Source organism: Strongylocentrotus purpuratus, unplaced genomic scaffold (genome assembly GCF_000002235.5).
Source record: "Strongylocentrotus purpuratus isolate Spur 01 unplaced genomic scaffold, Spur_5.0 spur5_scaffold_4, whole genome shotgun sequence".
In the NCBI taxonomy this organism is placed as follows: Eukaryota; Metazoa; Echinodermata; class Echinoidea; order Camarodonta; family Strongylocentrotidae; genus Strongylocentrotus; species Strongylocentrotus purpuratus.
The window spans coordinates 25,048,548-25,064,262 of record NW_022145610.1 but is presented as its reverse complement, the minus strand read 5'-3'; the positions used below and the strand labels follow the sequence as shown (position 1 = coordinate 25,064,262).

General features: G+C 36.3%; 1 protein-coding gene across 1 annotated transcript; it reads right to left on the bottom strand.

The window, feature by feature from the left end:
- Window positions 1–9,543: 9,543 nt before the first annotated feature.
- LOC115929237 lies at window positions 9,544–15,248 on the bottom strand. Its single transcript, XM_030997847.1, has 9 exons — window positions 14,858–15,248; window positions 14,521–14,583; window positions 13,773–13,847; window positions 13,430–13,481; window positions 12,784–13,015; window positions 12,067–12,175; window positions 11,255–11,327; window positions 10,254–10,311; window positions 9,544–9,704 (listed from the first exon to the last, which is right to left on the bottom strand). Exons 2-9 carry the CDS (start codon window positions 14,527–14,529, stop codon window positions 9,602–9,604), a joined length of 711 nt encoding a protein of 236 aa, XP_030853707.1. The 5' UTR covers window positions 14,530–14,583; window positions 14,858–15,248; the 3' UTR covers window positions 9,544–9,601.
- Between the last annotated feature and the right edge of the window lie 467 nt (window positions 15,249–15,715).

The following is a 15,715-nucleotide window of genomic DNA, read 5'->3' as shown; positions in this document are numbered from 1 at the left end:
GGCACATACCTGTATTTGTGTGCTAAAATCTTGCCATGACCAGGAGAAAAGGAAGCCGATAGATAAAGGACAGGAAATTTGTTTCACTCTTGATGTGTGACAGCCCTTTTTACAGACTCTTAGTATGTGCAGACACCATGCATGTACATATGTCTGTACATAACAAATATAATTTGGGTATGTCATTTGTCAGTGTTAAAGAATTACATTAACACACACGTTTGGTAGGTCTATGCCTATGGGATGTCCGTGAACTTAGGACTTGAGAGCGTTTTCTAGATAATGGCCCAAGGGCGGTTATGATTTGAAGCTAAAGGCAACTAAGCCCAAACTTAAGGCCCAACATGTAGAACTTTAGCATGCGCATAAGGTTCATCCGATCTCGGCGAATTGCAGCCTCATTTTTCTAAATTGGCGCCGACAATGACAATGGCTATCACTGGCTGCCATTCACCCAATGTTACAAGATATTGGTGCGAGGAGAAAGCTTGCGATTTCTGTTTGATCCAATACGTCAAACCCTATTTTGTTACGATTTTTGTCAGCATCCATAAAAGGTCAAGTATTTCACTTCAGTTTAAGTCTAATGTAACTTTTTTTTAGTTTGAAAAATTCTCATTAACGTCATATTTAAGGTACAAACTAGAAATTTATAATGCATGTTTGTTGATTTTTCTATTTTATGTGTGTGCAATCCCATGTGTGCGTCAATTATGAGTGAAGTGCGTCACCTGTTTAAAGCATATGACATGTCAAAAATCTCCTTGGTGTAACGTAATCATTACGTATTGACATTAATTGCCATTGAACTTAAGTTGCGCTTAAGTAGAGGTCTAGATCTAAGTAGGCCCTCTCTTAGACAGCAATAACCATCTGATTTGGGTCATTTCTTTAATAAAACTGACATTTGTTGTCATTCCCCAATACAGATGGCAACCCAGAGATCTCGTACCGTGTGGGTAAATTAGAGCCACAGCGGAACAGCTTTTCGTTACCGACATTTTCTCCCCGATTTTCTTTATTTAGATCTAATTTTCTGATTTCTAAATCAGATGTAAATTAGGTCGGTCTATATATCTCCTAATTACAGTTTTCAAAATTTGCTAACCTATTATAGAATGTGAATTTTTCGGACTTACTTATATGAATTATCCAATTTGTATCTTAGAAACTGTGAAACTACGTTCATGCACTCGAAAATAGAGCTATATGACCCGGCGGCCGGTATATTTCCGGGTCAACCTACGCCAATGGCCAATCAGAGCACTCGTTTCGTGGGAGTTCGTTGGTCAAGCCGGGCCGACTCGTACGTAGCTACGGTAGCTATTGGACGTTCGAGAAAAAAAAAATGAATATTCATCAACTAAAACCAAGACAGATAATGTTGTCGACGAGACTTTCTCGGATTAATCATTAATTTAGGATCTAAATGAGCAAGCTATCGTAAGTCAAATAAGCTATATATAGGGTCTATGTTATTTTTCATTTTTATTATAATTGCAGCAGTTATGAGGATGTAAAAAGTGAAAATTTTGTTGCATATCTCATTCATCGCGGTCCGGTCGAACCGAACCATTTGTTCTGTACAGTCCCTCACAGTACGAGGTCCCCATCCTTCAGTCTCTATAATCGGAGGTCTAGTGGAGCCAGACGTAGTCTCAGTGGAACAACCGACGATTAGAGAGACTGAAGTTTTCGGTCTAGCCCTCTCTAACTTAAATTTGAAGCCACTCGAGCGGATCGGCCAATGGAAGCCCGTAAACCCAAGGTACAGCGCTCAATGTGAAAAGTTCTATGGACCAAGGCCAGGCTCCACTTTCCGGGGCTTGTTTAGAAAGGTTTTCCAAACTTTGACCCCTAACCCTAACCCTAAACCTAACCCTAGAAACCTAAAATGACAACAACAAAAAATGACCGGTTTGGTAGTGTACCTGGGCCGAGTTGTCCCCTGGTCCGAGTTGTCCCCTGGTCAGAGTTAGCCTGACTCCGTTCAAATTATATAACTAGACTACTCCCATAATACGTCAGAGACAATGAACGCCCATATTGCATAAACACAATTAAGTCACAACATTATCAAACTACTCGTGCCTGTCTTATAATATGAATTCACATGCACATTCAACAGTTCAACCAGACGGATTTTTCTGTCAAAGAGAAGCATAATAAAAATCGTCAATATCTTAGTTAGAAATTATTTAGCTGCCTCACCTGCTCATGGATGTGCTATCCTAGTTTCAGCTATCCTTTACTTCGCTGTATATGTAACTGTTACTAGACATGCAGGCAAATTAAACACACATCTGACATTTTATAGATTACAGAATCAATGAAAAACAATACCACGGCACTTGCGTTGTTGTGCGGTTGTGCTATTGCACGTGTTGTGTAGGTAGTACATAGACTACTCGGATCGGCCCCGCACCATTCATTCACAGTGCAGTAGCTATAGTACACGGCTATAAATGTTATGATGTGTATGTAGCACATTCGCGCGAAAAACAGCATTTCAGCCAATCAGGAACAAGAAGTGGGTTGGCAGGTGTGGAGGTGAAATATTGATCGAGAGCCTAGATTGTTATAAATAATTTGTGAAAGAGTATGTGCACCCCGTAATATAGGCCTAATAAGGGTGTGCCCGGGCTGGGAGGGGGAGGGGGAGGGGGAGGGGGAGGGGGGGGGGGGGGGGACAGGGGCCGTACGTGCATCCCCTCATCAGTAGCTCCTTGCCTCTGCTTGGAGTTTACGAGGCCTGCAATGTCCCCTCATCCCAACCATACTTTTCCTATCTAATATCTACTTCATGCAGTATCATTCGTTTATATATCAATGACAATCCACTGGGATCATACCATTCGTAACCCCCCCCCCCCCCCCCTCACTCTCTCTCTCTCTCTCTCTCTCTCTCACACACACACTTTTCTTTTCCATGCTTCACCTACAATTCACTTTTTTTTTCTCTCACCTATACTTTAGCCTTAATTTTTTTTCTTTTAGGGCGGGAGGGGGTCCTTTACTCCTATTCATCATCTATATTTTTGGGATATAAGTATCTACATACTTACGGTATACATCTCTCAAAAGATCATCTTTATTCTCACTTTTCCTGCAACTCAAACTCTCCATATAGCCTTATTATATCACATCTTTCAGTTGTTAACAGAAAAGAAAATTAAGATGAGGCTGTCTCCCCAAAGAATTTGCTATTTTTTTTCTATTTTTTTTTTTTGGTGGGGGGGGGGGGTGTATAAGGCACTTTCAAATCATAACACCGGCTGTCTTGTTCATCAACAATTTTATTGAAGATATAAACATACATCTATTTACATATTTACATGAATTATTTACACAATCATCCTCTTGTATATAATACTATGGAATATGACCATACAAGCATACTCCTTTTTGTATGTGGGTTAAAATTATCTCCCCCACTACCTGCAAAGGTGGGTATTGTGTCCCCTTATCCTATAAGCTCCCTGTATAATGACTGTTGGAAGAAAAAAATTAAGTACTGAAAAGATTAAACAGAATTAACATATCTCAACATTTTTTAATTCTTTAACCCTAATAGGGCCGGGCTATTTGAAGTCTTAGTAGGGCCGGGGGGGGGGGGCCATTATGGCCCCCCCTTAAGATCTCGGCCGCGAAGCGGCCGATCGCCGCGAAAATTTGCACGCATGTCAAGTGAAGTGTAAAGAATAATATGATAATTTCAATTTTTTGAAAAATTCACTCATTTGCATATTTATGGTAATTTATGCAAATAAAGTCATAAAAATCACATTTTTACCCATAAATCATATATTATTCATATTTAAGCATTCTTTTTCACTAGATATGTTCATTAGACCATTCTGAATAATAATACGACAAAAAATTTGGAAGAGCCAGCTTATTTCTTATGTTATCCCTTGTTTTGATAATTTCTTATGTATTTCATTGTTTTTTTAACTTATGTATTTCGTTGTTTTTGTTGTTTTATTTCATCTTTTACTACAATTCAACTATTTTGACTCCCAAAACAATCACCTAAACTTTAATCAAGACCCAATAACTCATGTTTGATCTGTTTTTAGGAAAAATGACTTTGCCATACGTTTTGTACACAAATCACGAAAATGAGCGATTTTGAGGCTGACATGCAAGGACAAAAGGTCACGTGACCTTGTAACCGTAGGTCCGATTTTCAAAAAAATTATTTTAAAAGTTGCGCAAGGCTTGAAAGAAAAAAGTCAGCGAGCGGCGGGGCGCCATCCATATGCGTTCTCGAGCAATCAGAAAAATTATGGAGGGGGGGGCCATAATGCCCCCCCCCGGCCTTATTAGGGTTAAGTATCTGTTGTACTTTACTTTTTTCAATCACATATCTATTGTTATCATGATGAGGAATCAAATTCCAAATTCATGCAAGTTCATAGAATACTTATAAAAGTTCTGAATTTGTTACTAATTTTAAAGAAATTTGTAGATAAGAACATATATAGGGACCAATCCTTACAACAACAAAAACAATACAAATTGTGTACAGCTTTTATGTATAATTATATCATCCCACCAAAACAAAACTTATTCAAGCACAGTAATGATTTAGCCAGGACACATTTTTAGTTCTTCAAGCAACAAATTCTAAGGGAAGTTCAATTAAAAATTGTTTTCTTTCAAATTCTAGTATGAACAACAATGTGACAACAAACAAAACATACTGAAGGGGGGGGGGGGTCCCTGATGTAATAATTCATTTAAGAGGCTTAATAAAAATCTTGAGTTGTCTAATATTACGGGTGGGCTTGGAAACTTTGGGAGCTGGGGGGGGGGGGAGGGGGGGAGGAGCACAGGAAAAGGTAACTCTTGTAAGTGGATGCAGATGGCAAATCGTCTTCAGAACCACTGACATATAGCTCAAATTTCCTCTTCTGAAGGAGAATCATCCCATGCTAATTGTGTTTTTCTCGCTCTTCAACCTGTCCTAGCTAGTACATTCTCTGTCTGAACATTTGTCTGGGTGGGCTCGGGGAGCTTGTGCTTGGGGGCATAACCAGTGGAAGGGGCAACGGAAGTGAGTAGGTGGGAGAATCGTCTTCAGAACCACTGACATATGGCTCATATTTCCCTTTCTGCAATGTAATCATCCCATGTTGACTGCTGCGTTTCCTTGTCTGCATGGTGTGTCTCTCAGCCTCCTGGAATGGTAGGGTAGGATCTAGATGAGGAGGGTAGATGAGAGATGATACAGGGACGATGGTGCCTCCTATCATGTATCGAGGATCAGGGTAGGAGAAGCTATCGCTGTTACCGCTACAGCCGAGTTGAATGTAGTCCAGCATGTCGACAGTGTGTTCACCAGGAAGCATCTGAATGGGAATAAAATACTTTGTTTCATAACTTGTAACATATTTGAATTATTCATGTTGATCAACCTGTATATCATTAAAATACTTGAAACTTATCAAATAAAGTTTGATTGAGTTGTGTGTGTATCAAATTGAAGTGAAATAAGACAAAATATAAGATTGAAGGGAGTGTGCCTAAAAGTGTCTTTTCTTCATTTACATGAAACACACTCAATTGGTAAAATGATTTAAAGAATACAATGGTTAAAAAAATTGAATATTTCTAATTAAGTATACATCTTATACACATGCATTATAAAGAATTGTACTCTCACTCTTATCTTTCTTTGCATCATGATTTAGTTTGAAATATTCCATGTAACTTTTCAGAATTTATAGGATTAAGAATTATTCTGTTTAACTAGCTTTATTCGGTATAAGATCTAAGTGATGCAATTCCAATCTTTTGTACATACCATGCAATATGCACAATGATCATTCACAACAATCAATAATAACAAATATTTTGTGCACCTGTGTTTCAACCCGAGGGAAGAACTCATCGACTGGGGGCTGGTCTTGAAGTGTCCTTGCACACTCTTCAAATGCATTGACTCTCATCAAGCCCGATGGAGGTGCAGTGATGGTATGGGGGGCATTGGACACAATCAATGATGAGGACGAACCCCTTGGGATGTGAGCGGGCTGGGATGGCTCGTTGAGTCTGGGTGGACTTTTTGACTGGATCAAGATCGTGAAAAAAAGTTCATTGTTAATAAACATTCTGTATATTACTTTTTAGCAGTCCCCTCCATGACCAACCTATTTTATATGCCTGTTGTACACTGTGGACCAATTACAAATACATTAAATTTCATTGTTTTACTACCATTATGTACAATTCAATTCCATGTACTTTATTTTATTTTGTTGGAAATTGAAATAAACTAAATGAAATGAAATGAAATGAATATATTGCTTTTCTTCTCTATTATTATAGTATATATTTGCATTATTTAATTGTTTATTGAAAATGCTATGATATATTTAACTGTGAAAATTTAATCACTATCAAATATTCAAACATGTATCTAAATATTTTGACTTTCTTAATATAAAACTAGATGGAACTTCGACTGCGGGCAGTCGAAATGATGCCTCCGTCATAGAGCAATTTTACAAACCAAAACAGAAGAAATTGTTCAAATTCAAGTTCAATTGTAATCCATTAACAGGTTCTCAGAATATCGTGATTACAAGCAATTTCTCATATACATATATGACCCTTTGATCTTTGACCACATGACCCTAACATCTACTCAGTTCATTGGCTCTGCAAGATGTCCCGAGTTAAATAGTAATCCATCTGTCAGTTCTAATGAGAATGCGTTCACAAGCTATTTTTGCATACATAATGAGCCCATGACCTTTGACCTTTGACCTCATGACCCAAGAATCTACTCAGTTCATTGGCTCTGCAAGATACATACATGATCTAAGTTTGGCAGGAATCCATCAATCTGTTCTAATGTTAATGCGATCACAAGCTATTTTTGCATGCATAATGAGCCGCATGACCTTTGACCTTGACCTCATGACCCCAAAATTTAATCAGTTCATCGGCTCTGCAAGTAACATACATGACCTAAGTTTGGCAGGAATCCATCAATCGGTTCTTGAGATAACGCGATCACGAGCTGTTTCAGCATACATAATGAGCCCTGTGACCTTTGACCTCGTGACCCCAAAATCTAATCAGTTCATCGTCTCTGCAAGATACATACATGACCTAAGTTTGGCAGGAATCCATCAATCGGTTCTTCAGATAACGCGATCACGAGCTATTTTTGCATACATAATGAGCCCTGTGACCTTTGACCTTTGACCTCGTGACCCCAAAATCTAATCAATTCATCGGCTCTGCAAGATACATACATGACCAAAGTTTGGCAGGAATCCATCAATCGGTTCTTCAGATAACGCGATCACGAGAACGGGACGTACGGACGTACGTACGGACGGACGGACAACCCGAAAACATAATGCCTCCGGCTACTTCGTAACGGAGGCATAAAAAGATTTCCTCAAAACTGCTATTTCATGCATTTCATTTATTTTTTCTCGACAATTCGAGAGCTCTTTTAAAGCTCCCTACAATTAAAGCACTTTCATTTCTCATGTGTTTTTACTGAAACACATCTAAATGCTTACTGCTCCTTAGCTAATGGACAGGTTCTAAATGTCACTTATTGCAATCTTTCTCAAAAGTACAATGACAGTTCGAGAAATGCACAAAAATGAAAGATATGGATGATGGGTTTGATACCTTTGGGATCAGGTCAGATCTTCTCACAACATCGCCTTGTTGTAAACTGCTGTGACTGCTGTCCATAGACATTAGTGATGATTTTACACTCTCTGGAGAGAAAAAAGGATGATAAGCCTACAAGTTAACCATGGACCTCTGTCATAGGTCCATGGTTTGACATACATATGGAAACTATGTCAACAATTTATCTGGCCCAATCTACAAAAGCCAACATAAAGTGACAAATTCCATCACCAAAATAGTACAATTTGTAGGTCATGTTTTCATATTTTTTTGATAAAGTTCATATAGAAATGTGCTAAAAAAAGCAGATACAACCATCAACCAAACATGTCAGTTTCATCCGTGCAACTCTCTTAAAGGTTATTTTTTCAGGATACCACAATTTATATCAATTATTTTACGCACAACTAGGATTTTAAAATCACAACAGATAGTCTAAATTTAAAAAGAAGATATCAATCATACCTTTAAAATATAAGGGACAAAAACTAATACTAAAGCCATTAAAAGTAACATACATAATAAGAAATGAAACATAACAGAATGTCATGGCAACAAGCTTTGTTAATATCTCAACTCATACTGTATATTTTTCTTCCTCTTTCTCCCTCTCTCTTTTAACAAAATCTTTGCTCCCTAATTTTCCTCATCTCTACTTCCTGTGCTTGTCCACCTCTCTGATTACAAACTTTTTCATATAAAACTAGATGGAATTTTGACTGCGCGCAGTCGAAAATGATGCCTCCGCCATACAGCAATTTAAACAAGTTTGGAGCTTAAATCTCCAGTGGTTCTTGAGATATCATGATAACAATCTCAATGTATGGAATTTCATAAGTTGACCACTGTGACCCTTGACCTTTGACCTACGTGCTCCAAAATCTAATCAGATTGTCTTCCTATGGTGATACACACTATCATTAAGTTTGAAGTTTAAATCTCCAGTGGTTCTTGAGATATTATGATAACAATCTCAATGTATGAAATTTCATAAGTTGACCTCTGTGACCCTTGACCTTTGACCTACGTGCTCCAAAATCTAATCAGATCGTCTTCCTATGGTGATACATACTATCCTTAAGTTTGAAGTTTTTACATCTCCAGTGGTTCTTGAGATATCATAACAATCTCAATGTATGGAATTTCATAAGTTGACCTCTATGACCCTTGACCTTTGACCTATGTGCTCCAAAATGTAATCAGATTGTTTTCCTATAGTGATACACACTATCACTAAGTTTGAAGTTTAAATCTCCAGTGGTTCTTGAGATATCATGATAACAATCTCAATGTATGGAATTTCATAAGTTGACCTCTGTGACCCTTGACCTTTGACATACGTGCTCCAAAATCTAATCAGATCGTCTTCCTATGGTGATACATACTATCCTTGAGTTTGAAGTTTAAATCTCAAATGGTTCTTGAGATATCGCGCTAACAAACTCAATACAAGGAATTTCATAAGTTGACCTCTGTGACCTGTGACCTTTGACCTACGTACTCCAAAATCTAATCAGATCGTCTTCCTATGGTGATAAATACTATTCCCGAGTCTTAAGTTTAAATCTTAAATGGTTCTTGAGATATTGTGATAACGGTCAAACGGGACGGACGTACGGACGTACGGACAGACGTACGGACGTACGGACGGACGTACGGACGTACGGACGGACAACCCGAAAACATGATGCCTCCGGCACCACCTTCGGTGGCGGAGGCATAAAAATACTTCCCTCCATTCCTCACTGTGTTCCATCCCTTCTCATATACAGTAAAACCTGCTTTAGTGACCACCTGTCTACAAAGGCCACATTTGTCGCTTCCCTTGAAATTGGTTTCTCATTGAATCATGTACTAAAGGAACCTGTCTACAAAGGCCACTTTTTGTGTTTCCCTAGGGCGGTCGCTATAGTTGGTTTGACTGACTATGTTTTCACTACTGACCTGATTTTCTTTCAAACTCCATGTTAAGGTTTTTCCTCACAGAGGAGTGTCGCCTGGTGGGTATGTGAGATTTCCGAGGTGTCTTCAGGGCAGACCTAAAGCCAATAAAAAATTGTAAATTAATTTTCATTTTCATTCAAGTAAAACAGAAACATACTGTTATACAGAAAACTTTTATCGGTTGAGGATAATGATAAAATGTAGTTTTTTAAAGCTTCTACCAACCTCGAATTTGTTGTGCAAGCTTTCGTTCACTCCTGTGGAGTTTCTCAACAACCAAGTACCAAGTAAGCTAAGTGATCAGTCTGAGTGATTAACTACTGTTATACATTTAATCAATTAAACTTCAGAGGTCACATCATTTGCCTGAACAGATTTTGTAACATTATTTACATATTTTTGTAGCATTATACTGACAAACTTTGTACCATCTGTGATATATTGTATTCACATATTTTAAAGATGGGGACTAAGTTACACAGGGATTGTCTTAGGTTGTATTATAAATAAAACAAGTAAACAAATAAAGCATAATGTATTATAAAGAGAGATGACCTTCTTGTTATTCTATGAATATGACATGTAGTACTTTTTAAATCAATCAATTGGTTAACTGATCAATTAAAGTATTATATTGTAATCACCTTTGTCTTTGTCTATGTAGCTGTTTCACAAGACTATCTTTGATCTCTGAAAAGTAGTCTAAATGAAAAGAGAACAAACAAAATTGTTTAATCACTTCTAGATTGACGTCCATATTTAATATCGATAAAAAATACAGAGAACACAAGACCAATATTCTAATCAAATACTAAGGACTAAAATTATCAAAATTAGAAGTGAATTCACTGTCTTAAAGTAGAGTAGAGGGGTTAATCTATATTATGGAACAATACATCAAATGAGAATGGCTCAAAGTAAACAGACTAAAGTTTGTAAATTAGAACCTTACAACATGCGATATCTCTTTATACAGTAGTGATGCTAAAATTCCCATCTTTAATACAGTATTCTGACATGGAACCTACACATAAAGAGCATAATATTGTTTGTGATTCATTTTTCTTTGTCAGAGTTAGGGGGGGAACGTTTGCAGATTAACCCCACCCCAAACCATATTTATAGCCCTAACCCTAAACATGATCCCATTCCTCACCTTAATCCTCACCTTAAGGCTAAACCAAAAAAATTGTTGTACTGCCCTTTGCGACCGACCTCAAAATCTTAAAATCTACGATCGGCTTATTTAAATATTTTTAATGTAAACCTTTTTTAGAGAAAAAAAAATTTAATGAATCAAAAAATATATATCAAAGCATTCAAAACTGAAAAATATCAGCTCAAAGAGAGAAAAAAAAATTGACCTACCCGGGTGCTGGCACCTAAAGGGCAATACAACATCTTTTTTGTTTAGGCCTAGTATAGGGTAAGGGTATTCTGTATGTAAAGTAAAGGAATCGTGTGAAGAAAACAAGGGCATCTTTTAACTAAAGTGTCATTCTAAGTTCAAGTTTGCTGACACCGGTACCGGGTAAACTTTTACATACACATTTCAATGGGATTTTGCAAATTTTGTCATTACGAAGGTTTCGTAAAATGCTGCTCATACGTGGGTTTTTTTTTTCATCTTTCATTTTCAACATACCTCTACCAGGGAATACACTATTGAGATTAAATGATGACTGCATCATCTCTGCAGCTTCAGATACAGGTGATAGCTGAAAAAAAGGTGAATAAAAAAATACAAAACTTTGTATCTAAGTCCTTTTTTACCCATACATGTCAACAATACAACTAGATAATTTGATTTATTTAAATTTGCACATATGTATATAAAGCAATTAAATGAAATGTAGTGTATTATCTGATAGGTTAGTTTGTTGTATTTTGGAATTTCACAATAAATATGAAAACGGATATAAATTTGGGCCATGTATTTCAGCAAAAAAAACATAACAATATAATTCAACATCTACCCGAGATGTCATTTTTAAATAAAATGCATCACAGAATTAAGGAGGAGCGGTCTGGGTTCTAAAATTTCTTATTTTCTCATGTTATACCAATCTGAAACATTGATGAGAAGCAGCAATTCATTTTTCATTCTAAAGGATTCTAACTCTATCTAGTTTGTGTGCTCTCTTAACCCTTCTCTCCCTCTCTCTCTCTCTCTCTCTCTCTCTCACTCACTCTCTGCATGTACCATATTTATGTAAATGCATGGTGACTTTATGTGAAGTCTTCTTTCCAACTACAATAGCAAATTTGAGGGAAAAAAAAAAACTCAGTATCAAATAGTACTTCTACATCTGCATTAGATCATAATCATCAGATGAGATGGTGAACATTTATTCTGCATTTTAAAATTATCTCACAGTAAAATAACCTAACAAAAATATCATAAAACACAAACAACATTTTTTTTAATAGGAAATAATTGGTGGAACAGAAACCTACCTCTGGACTGGTATTGAGAGGAAGAATGTGATTCCTAGTATGAGTAATATCAAGATCCACTGCCCTTTCTATGTGACTTGATAAGCCTTTGTTTTGATCCATGTGAGAACTGAAAAAGAAATTAAATTTCACATTTAATGGATATTTCAAGAATGCTAATAAAGAACAATATACTGATTATTGAAATCAATCCCTTTAGTGTATCTACAATAGTATCATACACTGTAGCTTGTAGGAAACCATACCACATTGACATGCCCATGATTTCAAACAATTAGGTGTTTCACAAAACTTGTCATCAGTGACAAATGACAGTCTTTGTTATAAGCTACTGAAAATCCTTGCTTCTGATTGGTTATCAGCAGATTTGTCACTGATTTTTGAAATTTGTCATTGAAAAAAGGCTTTGTGAAACGGGTCCCTGATCATTTGCTAGACTGTCCTTAATTTGAATCCAGCTTGACCTTAATTTGGACAAAAACTGCAAAAGAGTTCCTACAATTTCAATCCTACTGTTGATGTGACCACTAGAAACACTTATCAGGAATATTTTAACCCTTTACATTTTCAAATGTTATAGTTTCCTTCTAAATCAGATCACATCTGGATTGTATATTGGGTTTTCTACTTTCAAGTCCTAGTATAGATATTTTTCACAAATTGACATCACAAAAAAAGTACTGGCTGACATTGAGAAGTGTTCATAATAGTACTCACGGAATGACAGCGACTGGTTTTGGAGTTGAACTAACAGCGACTGGTCTTGATGCCTGAATATATGCTTCGGGAGAAGATGGCTGGACTACTTGTACTAGACCTAGACCCATGTCATCCAGGATCAGGGGTGAATCTAGGTTTGGGGCCGGTGGCAGGTTAGCTTCCGACACATCAAGTATCTTCAGTAAGCTTTCCTTGGTTTTGATCCTCACAGCATCAGGTATTTTCAAATCTGTTTAAACAAAACAAAAGCAAAATAAACAAAAATCTGAAATTTTGAAGAGGTCCAACAGTAATTGCAAATTGATTCAAATGTAAATGGACAATTGTGCAGAATCGTGATAAATTCATGAATTTTAAATGAAAGTCAAGCTCATTTCAGAATTTCAAATTAACAAATGAATTTAAAGTGCTATCAAAAGTTATATATGTTTTCTTTCAAACAGGATGAAAAATCAGTATTTTTCCCTTCACTAGACTTATATTAATAGATTTCTTCTTCTTTTTCTTATAATAGTTCCCATTGTTCTCTTTCTTCAACAAGTAACCAAAAAATGTGCACAGAAAAAAATGTCTAGTAAAAAAGAAGCATTTTAAGGAAAACATAACATTTGTTAAGTGCATCTCAAATCGCTATGATGCTTACCTCGTAAGATCCTGTCTGATTTCTTGGCCTTGTTATACATTCCAAGGGAGGTCTGAATAAAATATTGAAAAAATTAAAAGGTAACTGGAAGTATTGCTAAGCCGAAACATTACAAAATGTACTATTTTCAGTTTAAAACTTCATTTTTTACAACATACACTGTTCATAAACATTTTTCTTCACTGACATTTAATTCCAACAGCAAAAGCAATAAAATGAAACAATAAAGCCTGACATTATTTTTAGTATTGGTGTTTTCATTATTTTACTGATTAAGTCAGACAAACATGAGAACAGAGAATGAAATGTTAAGTAAAAAAACAAATTCAAAGTCCATACTTACAGTGATTCTACTCTGTGTAATAAGAGGCACATGCTTGTGAGGATCTGACATCATAGGGTATTCCATTTTGTTACTCTACAAACATGAAGAGAAACAATAGAGTATCCTTGTACTACCCTATTTGTGCCAACAATTTATCATATGAAGTTTTAATTTAAAATCTCTAAGTTTTGAAAGGTAGGCTTGCTATCTTGAATTAATTAATGGTATTCTGTTAGGGTATTCTGATTTAAAGCCCATCTGTACTAGTCTACCGGAGGGACCACCCTGCAAGGTCACTGACAGGTAGTTATCTCATCAAATCAGCTCTCAATTAACATAAGAAAAAGAGTATCATGGGGGACCAATGGTCACCGATTAAGCATTGTTTGCTATAGAGGGCGCAAGTAGCTATAAGTAGTGCGGTGGGGCTTTAAGGTATGGAGTTATCAGGTTTAGGGTAAGGGTTTTGGTTTGGCATAGTGTTAGGTCCCAGGTAATAGTTAGGAGGATGAGAAATTGTTGCCAGGGCACATTTCTGGTATCCAGGCTTTCAATGGCTGAACAAAGGAGCAAAGTGTAGAGCATAAAGTGTAATGGGATATCTGTCGGACGAAACGTGCATTCTGTCTCTTTCTCCCTCTCTCTCTCTCTCTCTCGATAGACTATAGATCGTTCAATCAATCAACTTTCTGAACCTTGATATATTCATCTGTTTTCATTCTGTAAAATCTGACATTTGATATGTCTGATGTTATGTTCTACTTACCGATGTCATATCTTGAGCATGCCTAAGGTGTTTCTGACATTCTGATCTTGACCCTCCATTCGCCTACATTCAAAAAGAAAATCATGTTTATTTAGTTTTGTATCCAATTTCATTTGGCAGATTTAATTTATATTTGATTCCACACAGACCTGTCAAAGGTAGTAGATCTAGACCGAAATTTATAATTTTTAAAATTATTATTCACAAAGTTAACACTGTTTTATTGGGTTCTTTGATTTGTAATCATGCCCATAGTGTTACCAGTAATAAAATTGAATTGATCATAAACTAGCAAATTACAAAGGTTTATTTGTAAGATAAATTTATTCTTTCAAACCTTTTCATGTCTTTTCTTCTTGTTGTTTCGTTCAGCATGTGATTTCCTCCTCTTTTTCCTGGAATGTGAGCTCTTTGAGGCAGCAGTGTGATGATGATGGAATGTCTCTGTTTCTTTCAGTTTGTCTTTCACAGATTTCTTTGCAGATTTGCTAGGACAAAAGCATTGATTAAATATAGTTTTAAAAAATACATACTAATTACTACTAATACTAGACTTATTCCTTAAACCCAGATTTCAGGTAGATCTAGAGCTAACTATTAGTATTACTAATATTTTATTATTAGTGTGTCTAAATCCAGATTTAACATAACATTATCAATTAAGACTCAGAGGAGTAGAGGTCAGATGCATCATGCAGACTAGCTAGTGACTAGAAGTCTAGAGACAGTACTAGTTTCTGTGTCTTTATATGGACTAACATTAAAGTAACAAGTCTGTCAACACGTATTGAAGAAGAAGAAGAAGAGTAGAGTAGCCTAGATAATATATCTAGGCCTAGACTTAGATAGTCATACTCATAGACATTCTGCTTGTCTTTGAAGACTTTGTCCGACTTTGGCTTTGATTTGGCTTTATATTGAAACTTGAAAGCCTTTTTTGTGTGGACATACTAGGCCTAGTCCTAGTACTAGTACAAGTAGTAGTAGTAGTAGTAGTAGAGATGAATTTACTTAGCAAAACAAAATAACTTGACGTCTTTTTCGTTGATTCCGACAAAAATTGGATGAATATTGTCTAGATTATGAGGGGCTGCATCTTTTGATATAAACATTGGTGAGTCTTGAAATTTGAAATGTATTATTCTGATTAAATGTTTTTTTCAATTATCCAACCATAACTAGTGAAAAATGATCC

Excerpts from the sequence above, each read along its gene's own strand:
- LOC115929237 (XM_030997847.1), bottom strand. Across the intron at positions 13,482-13,772 it reads TTACACAGAGTAGAATCACT|ACCTCCCTTGGAATGTATAA; the intron begins GTAAGTATGGAC and ends TATTTTATTCAG. Across the intron at positions 9,705-10,253 it reads CTACATAGACAAAGACAAAG|GTCTGCCCTGAAGACACCTC; the intron begins GTGATTACAATA and ends TATTGGCTTTAG.